General features: G+C 35.6%; 1 protein-coding gene across 1 annotated transcript in view; it reads left to right on the top strand.

The window, feature by feature from the left end:
• Positions 1 to 8,803, top strand: part of PIK3C3 (phosphatidylinositol 3-kinase catalytic subunit type 3) — a 126,747-nt gene that overhangs the window by 2,212 nt on the left and 115,732 nt on the right. Inside the window, exons 2-3 of the mRNA XM_017529729.2 lie at positions 2,245 to 2,433; positions 7,139 to 7,282. Of these exons, the coding sequence (XP_017385218.1) occupies positions 2,245 to 2,433; positions 7,139 to 7,282 (333 nt within the window). The remainder of the gene's footprint in view (positions 1 to 2,244; positions 2,434 to 7,138; positions 7,283 to 8,803) is intronic.

The raw sequence follows: 8,803 nt of genomic DNA, 5'->3' as shown, positions 1-8,803 counted from the left end.
TGGGATTACAGGCACGTGCCACCATGCCCAGCTAATTTTTTGTATTTTTTTTTAGTAGAGACGGGGTTTCACCATGTTGACCAGGATGGTCTCGATCTCTTGACCTTGTGATCCACCTGCCTCGGCCTCCCAAAGTGCTGGGATTACAAGCTTGAGCCACCGCGCCCGGCCATGATCTTGAACTCTTGACCTGGTGATCCACCCACCTCAGACTTCCAAAGTGCTGGGATCACAGGCATGAGCCACTCCGCCTGGCCCTTTTTCTTTCTTTCCTTTTCTCTCTTTTCTTTTCTTTTTCTCTCTTTCTTTCTTTTTCTTTCTTTCCTCTTTTTTTTTTGAGACAGAGTTTTACTCTTGTTGCCCAGGCTGGAGTGCAGTGGCCTGATCTCTGCTTACTGCAGCCTCCTCCTTCAGGTTTCAAGTGATTTCTCTTGCCTCAGCCCCCTGAGTAGCTGGAATTACAGGTGTCCGACAACATGCCCAGCTAATTTTTGTATTTTTAGTAGAGACAGGGTTTCAGCATGTTGGCCGGGGTAGTCTCAAAGTCCTGACCTCGTGATCCGCCCGTCTCTGACTCCCAAAATGCTGGGATTAAAGGTGTGAGCCACCACACCTGGCCCTTTTTTTCTTTTTCTATGGTTTTAATAACAACTTACATTTAGTAATTGAATGTCAGACTACCCACAAGACGTGGTCACTTTGGATGTTCTAAAGCACTTGTCCAAAATTGAGTGCAACATTTGCTATCCCTCTAACTCTGATCACTCTGTTTTCTCTTACTTCTTTTGGTGATAGCATCGTCCATCAAATTTGTTAACACAGAAATCTTTGAGTCTTAATGACACCCACCTCTTGCCTTCTCTGCTCAATCACTCACCAAGGTGTCTTGAATCTGCCTGCTGTTTGTTCCGTGCTCCTTTTTCTATTTCACTGGCTCAGCCTTAGTATGCCTTTTTCCCTTCTATTTTGGTGCAAAGTCTTCTAAGTGGGTCTTCTTGCTTTCAGTTCCACCTCTCCAGTATGTGCTTACACTGCTGCCAAAAGTATCACAAATACAAATCTGATAATGTTACTCTCTCACTTCAGATAATTTCATTAACAGATTTTTAAATGTTCATTTTGACCAGGCACTGTACTGAATTTGGTGGCTACTTAGTTTCATCGTTTAGCCCCTATTTTTCGTTTTCATCCGTAGCTTCTTCTCTATGTGAGCTTTATGCTTTTGCTATACCAAATAACTTTCACATCTCCAGACACACCATCTTGCCTGTCTGCCTTTGTATGTGCTGCCCTTTGCCTTTGGGATGACTTTTTGCCGCTTTTTCATTAACTCTCATGCATCGTTCAGGATCGTTTCAGACATCTATCTGGGATACTAAGTCCCTTCCACACGCCAGGCTAAGTACTCTTGAGACTCTGATTTATCTTTCTATAATGGGAAGAACATTGGCTTTGGCCTCCCTACCCTAGTGTTTATTCTCAGCTCTGTTACTTACTTTGTGACTTTGGATAATGAGTTTAATCTATAAGTCTCTGTTTCCTCATTTACAAAATGAGAATATGGTGAAAATTATGTAAGAAACAATATATAAAATATCTGGGCAGTATCTGATGTAATCTTGATGTGTAATAAATGTTCCTCCCTCTGTGATAGTATCCTGTACATACGTTTTATTAATTTTTTTAAAGAAATGATCAGATAATACTTATGCTTAGTTAAAAAAAAAAAAAAAAAAAAAAAAAAATAAGTTAAAAAAAAAAAAAAAAAAAAGAGTAGAATGAAAACATGCAGTTTAAAGGAAATTTTTCTCCCCAGAAGCATGACTTATTATTTTCTTGCAATACTGTATTGTTTATCTTTTCTTCTGGGCTTCTATGCCTAATATAAGTAAGTGTTTCCTGAAAGAACAGATGAATAAGTGGTCAAGTTGAAATAAAGTGAAACCAAGGCCTAGAAAGCTGGTGACTTCTAGAGGGTAGACTAAGGGTTGGTGGCAGGGTTTAAAATTCAGAAGTATAAAATAGAAAAAGGTATTGATGAAGATAGTACTGATAGTAGGTATGTTAGGATTTTAAGAAACCCTTATCTTATATAAAAGTAACATTAGTTTACTATACAGGAAAATGTTGTTTAGGTAACAAAAAATTGCCTTGACACAAAGGTAAACTGTTTTTAGTACTTATGCATATATGTACATGCTTAAAAAATTCATACCCAAAACATTGTTACTCTTGTGCTTTCAGAGGAAGCTTGGAAGGGAAGAGAGAACAAAAGAGCTATAAAGCTGTCCTAGAAGACCCAATGTTGAAGTTTTCAGGACTATACCAAGAGACATGCTCTGACCTTTATGTTACTTGTCAAGTATTTGCAGAAGGGAAACCTCTGGCCTTGCCAGTGAGAACATCCTACAAGGCATTTAGTACAAGATGGAAGTAAGTGGTTTTCTGACGTATGATATGTTCCAGACTGTTCTTAACCTTCTTTATGGATGTGGCAAGTGTAATTTAGTAGGATTATGGAGGAATTTCTGAATCCTATATGCATTGATCAAATAATTTAAAGTAGAAACATACTCAGATAAAGTGTTATGCATATAGTATTATAACTGCAATTGAAATGGAAATGGATTTATCTTTGTATTTAGCATATTGAGATTTTGGTAAGTACTTGACTGATTTACATGACCAAAACCAAAACCACATCTGTGGCATTTTAAAATTCTTTACCATCCTGTGCTCTTGAACACATAAATGCTTCTGGATAGTTTGAAATATTGTCCAACCTGATGTTTAGCACTCAGATCTTTAGAGAGATCTGTTGTCATCTCTTCAGTAAAGTTTTTATTATTATTTTACATATGAAACTAATTTATTTAGATTCATGGTTTATTCAGCATGGTGCACTAGCAAAACATTGTCAAGTTGCAGGGTAAATATAATGAACATGAAGTTCCTGTTTTTTCAGAAGAGTATTGTGGATCCTTAAACTTACTCTTGACACTTCTTATTTGATAGACTATATAGTGCAGTTCTGATGTTTGATCAGTGATTGTTATTCAGCACTCTGGTAGGCTCAGTGCAGGATACACAGGCTGTATGCTTTTAAGGAAGGAGTATTCATGGAACACAGGATGTGGCCACATGGACAGCCAGACTGTGCCATAGAGGGTTCAAACCTGTGTGTCCTAGGTATTACCCAGTGTGGCTAGGAAGGATTTTCAGAGAGCAGAAGCCTGAACTCTGGTGATCTGGCCATATCAAAACCAACTATTTTAATGGTATAATTTCTTCAGTAGTCTTTTGTAGAGAGGTATCTGTATGTCTGTATATCTATCTATATATGTGTGTGCGTATAGATATATATATGTGTGTAAAGATATATGTGTGTATGTAGATACACATGCACATGTAAAAAAATATATCTATATATATTTAATACTTTTTAGCCTGGAAAATTTAAACCTACACATATAGAATAATACAGTGAATGCTTAAGTTTCTTTTATATACCTACTGTTAACTCATGGCCAATCTTGTATTTTCACCATTTTGAAACAGATCTCAAACATTATAATGTCTTAACTGCAAGTATTTCTGTATAACTTTTTAAAGCATAACTACAGTATAATCATCACACCTAGAACAGTGGACCAGAATTCCTTGATTATATCAGAGGTTCTTAAACTGGAATCAGGAAGTCTTCAAACCCCTGGAGGTATATGCAGAATTTTTTGTCTTGTATATTTTTCAGGGACAGAGCTCAAAGCTTTAATTAGATTTTTGAGGTCACCTATTACTCGCAAAAGAGTTGTAACAAATTTAGGTCTAGAAGGTCAAAAACATTTTGGTAAGGAAAAATGTATAGTGGTTCTGGTCCATGCCTTGACAAAAAAGGAAAATACAGCAAAATCAAATTCTCAAGTAGAGGAAGATTAAAGGTTTTCTGCTCCTCCCATTTACCAACTCTTCTCTGCATTATTTTTTATATTATATATTTGCAAGAATGTAAAAACTCCCATGATTGACCTCTAAAAGTTTGAATTTTTAAAATTTGTAGTTTTTAAACTGTGAAAGTACTTAATAAGGAAAGTACTGTAAAATTATCTAAAATGACTTTGAAATTAAAATGTCTAAGCTATGTAGAAAATAGATTTAGGAAAACACCTTATTTTGAGTGAAATACCATGAGAATAGGCTTTTTAAAAAAATACTTTACGGGCGGATCATCTGATGTCAGGAGTTCAAGACCAGCCTGACCAACATGGTTAACCCTGTCTCTACTAAAAATACAAAAATTAGCTGGACATGGTGGTGGGTGCCTGTAATCCCAGCTACATGGGAAGCTGAGGCAGGAGAATCACTGGAACCTAGGAGGGAGAGGTTACAGTGAGCCGAGATTGAGCGACTGCACTTCCAGCCTGGGCGACAGAGCGAGACTGTCTCAAAAACAACATCAACAACAAAACTCTTTAAGAGACTAAGAGAAAACATTTGCACATTTTATACATCCTGCTCTTTAGTATTCAAAAGTTGAATTTATTAGTAGTTTATCAAAAGTTGCCATCCTAAAATTAACGGAGGTAAAAACTTTAAATAATCCTTATTCTTTATAAGTATTTGCTTAAAAGAGATATTCTATAAACCTTGGAAAGAAGAAATTAGACCATAAAGGGATCTCTTGCTATCCAAATTTTTGCATTCCTTAGTTCACATAGTATTTTAGGGGCAGTATGAGATTCCCAATTATTTAAATCTGTTTGATTTCTGAGTTTCTGATTGTGAGTTGTGAGAGTTCTAATAATGAGGAACTCATCCCAAATTTATTCAAGCCTATCATATCATGTCCTATTCTGTCCTATACTAAGAGATCCCATGAGGGATACTTGTACTTTCTTTAATTACACTTAAGGTAAATTCTCATTTTTAGGTGTATATACTGCAAATTTTTAAGTTTTTTCTTATGTGAATTTATTCTTTAGGCAAGTAGTTTACATTTTTAAGAACACATATTCCACATTGCCTCGTAAAGAATTTGAAAGTGGCTTTAGAGAGACATATAATACAATCTAATTCAAAAATTACAAAGTTAGGATTCAGAAATATTTGGATCAGTTTGAGTGCTTGCACAATGGTATGCGTGGTGGAGGTACATGGTGGGGATTGGATCATTCAGATTTAGGCTTTGCAACCTATTCATGTTTTGATTGTTTCCAGATGAATGTAATCTTAACGTTAATGAGGGTTAGGGGGATGGGGTATGGATGATGTGTGAAGAGGAAGAGAACAAAGTGGTGTCCAAAATATATACCTTTTTTGTGTCTGAGTAGATTTTTTCTATAACTTCTAGAATATCTAGAGCAACTTTCAAAGTTTTTAGCTGAAGGATCATTTTTTTTTTTTTTTTTTCCTAAAGAACACTTTTGCAGAAGCCTAGTGTATAAAACCGATTAAGTGCAATTACTTTGATTTAAAAAGGTGTTGTTGCCTGGTGTTAGATAGCAAAAGGTTTGAGACAAATGATTAGTTGGTCATTGGTATTGTCTCCTAGTCATTAAAGGACAGATTACAGGATAAGAAATTTCACAATATTGTCCAAACAAATAATTTTGGATATTATTGCTTATTGCTGTCTTTAGTTAACCTCCATGGTTTATTCCTTGGCAAAAGATGGCACTGCTTAGTGCTTTTCTTTTTAGCCTGCTCTACCATGTGGCTAGTAATTAAAAAATTTCATTTAGTTGTTTGAGCCTATCTGTAGTAGATACTGGCTTTCTTAAGCTTGTGCTTTTTTTTTTTTTTTAATTTCATAGAAGAAAAGGATTTAATAACTCTTTTTCTTGAAATTGACAGCCATCTCTATATGGTATATGTAAATGATTTTTTGTTTAAGTTTTTGGAAATTTTGTTAAATGTTTTAGCAATACAGATGTATGTATCATAAACTAGGATATGTCCCTTAGATAATAACTTTGAATGAACAGATTTTGAGTAAACAGAGAAATAGAATTCTATGTGTCTGCTAGATATTAGTTTATATATTGTCGACACAGCATTCTTTTGGAATTTAAAAGCCAGCTGCTCTTGAAGAGGATTGAAATTATCAAATGAATACAATGTGAAATTTAAATGTATAAGAAAATTTACATAAATGTATAGAGGGTTAAAAAAAGCTGTGCTGTCATTAACTGTATTATCATTAACAAACATTTCTTAGTGAGAGAATACATATAGATGCGCTTTGAAGGCATAAGGCACTAATAGCTTAACATTATCAGTATTAATGAAATAATTTGAGGAACAAAAAATTCTCACGTAAGAAGTAGTCACAAGTCTGTCTCGAGCAGTGTGGTAATTTCATGTGATAAAGGTATTTTCTACTAGGAGGTTTTGTTTTGGTTGTTTTTTTCCTGACCATTCTCAGAAGTGCTTTTGAGTATGAGTAATTTTGATTATTTTATCTTCACAATGTAAAATTGGGTTTTGAAGAATGGTTAAAAAAAATCACAGTTTGTTTAAAAAGTTCTAACAGGTTGAAATGTTTTCCCAGGTTTTTTTCACCATTGTATTCTCTTCATGTTGTCTGTGTTTCTTGATTATTATTATTATTATTTTTGAGACTGTCATGCTTAGCCACTCAGGCTGGAGTGCAATGGTGCAATCTTGGCTCACTGAAACCTCCGCCTCCCGGGTTCAAGCAATTCTCCTGCCTCGGCCTCCCAAGTAGCTGGGACTACAGGTGTCTGCCACCACCCCCTGGCTAATTTTTGTATTTTTAGTAGAGACAGGGTTTAACTGTATTGACCAGGCTGGTCTTGAATTCCTGACCTCGTGATCTGCCCACCTAGGCCTCACAAAGTGTTGGGATTACAGGCGTGAGCCACTGTGCCCAGCTGATTTCCTTGATTAAAGGATTTAACAACTGTTTTTCATGAGTTCTATTAAAACAGTTATGTCTTCTATTATTTAAAATGGAAATTGAGGTGACTCAAAATTGAGGTGACTGCCCTAATATCTTACAGAGTATTAACTTAACACTTTGGAACCTTTTCCTCTGGCCAAAACTTTCTGTGTGGTTTGTTAATTTAAAAGAAAGATATATGTATATGTATATATATTTATGTTGACTTTATTTCCATAGCTGGAATGAATGGCTAAAACTACCAGTAAAATACCCTGACCTGCCCAGGAATGCCCAGGTGGCCCTCACCATATGGGATGTGTATGGACCCGGAAAAGCAGTGCCTGTAGGAGGAACAACGGTTTCGCTCTTTGGAAAATACGGGTAAGCATTGTATTGTTCTCACCTGTAGGAGTGTAGCAGATTTTGACCCTTTTCTTTTTCAGAGTGAAGGAAGGCTTTAGTAGTTTATGCCCAGTCTCCAGTGAAAACCAGTTAGGTACAGATGATTTGATCATTCCTTACATTGAATTTAACATTTACTTCCTATAGGATATGCAGATAGATTAAGAAATACAGTTTATATCGCTCTATTGTTGGTGATTGACAATGCAATTTCTAGTAGAAAATAGAAGTCATTGGGAAATAGAACCTTGCTTTTCGGGAGAAATGACTTTGACATGTACTATAAATGCTTTGTTACAGGTTTTATCTGCTTTTTATAAAATTGACAGAAAGGATGAAAAACAGGATTTAAAAAAGCTTTCATTTGCTAATGATGGCAATAATTGTGATAGAAAAGATAATCCAGGCTGGGCATGGTGGCTCATGCCTGTAATCCCAGCACTTTGGGAGGTCTAGATGGGCGGATCATCTGAGGTCGGGAGTTTAAGACTAGCCTGGCCAACATGGTTAAACCCCCATCTCTACTAAAAATACAAAAAAATTAGCCAGATGTGGTTGTGCCCACCTGTAATCCCGGCTACTCTGGAGAATCTCTTTAACCTGAGAGGTGGAGGTTGCAGTGAATCAAAAATGTTCCAGTGCACTCCAGCCTGAGCATCTGAGCGAGACCATGTCAAAAAAAAAAGAAAAGATTTTTTAGTTTTTGAAACATTTACAAATACTAGATGTTTATTGTAAAAATAAAAAATCCCGTAATCCCAAAGGATATTTTCTCTACATCCTTTTTTTCCTGGGACAGAGGGCTCAGTCTATCTTAAGAGAATTTGTAACATTCTATTATTATTCTGCATTTACTAATTGGAATTTTTCACTAAAGAACTTAGCCCTCATCGTGTATTTAGTTAGTTCATATAGGAAAGGCAGGTAAATGTTTAACTTTCTTTCCCTTTACCAGTTTTAAGACTAATTAGAGTTTGTACCCTAGTAACTTGCAAAGGGGTGATTGATGGCTTTTGCGCGTTTTGTTTTTAAGTTTTGTTATGAACTTTTGGCTTAAACATTTTGAAGTATGTTTTAGTCCACTGCTGTCTTTACCTTTTGGTCAGTAGGAGTCCCTTCAAGTGGACCCCATGCTCTTTTGACAGTACCCTAGTAGTGAGTGGTAGCTTCTTTGATTTCTGGTAGATAAGTTTTTCCAAGCTCATTTTCCAGGCCTGCTCCAAACCTGGAATTTCTGAAAGAAGTCCTGGTTCCTTTCATTGTGAAGTGGTATAGATCTTAATCTGTCTGAATATTACAACTGTCTTAATTTTTATCTGCTTTAAAGTTAAAAAATATTACTTAATTTTTACATCGTCAAGTATGAGGAGGATCGTATTTTGGTGTGTTTGTTCACTATTTATGTTTGTTTCCATGAATTGCTTTTTGATGTACTTTGTACTTTTTAGAAATTGAGATATAATTCACATACCATAAAATACTTTGCTTTTTTTTTTTTTT

The sequence above is a fragment of the Cebus imitator genome, unplaced genomic scaffold (genome assembly GCF_001604975.1).
Source record: "Cebus imitator isolate Cc_AM_T3 unplaced genomic scaffold, Cebus_imitator-1.0 Scaffold60, whole genome shotgun sequence".
Classification (NCBI taxonomy): domain Eukaryota; kingdom Metazoa; phylum Chordata; class Mammalia; order Primates; family Cebidae; genus Cebus; species Cebus imitator.
The sequence above is the reverse complement of the archived record's forward strand: the minus strand, read 5'-3'. Positions and strand labels throughout refer to the sequence as shown.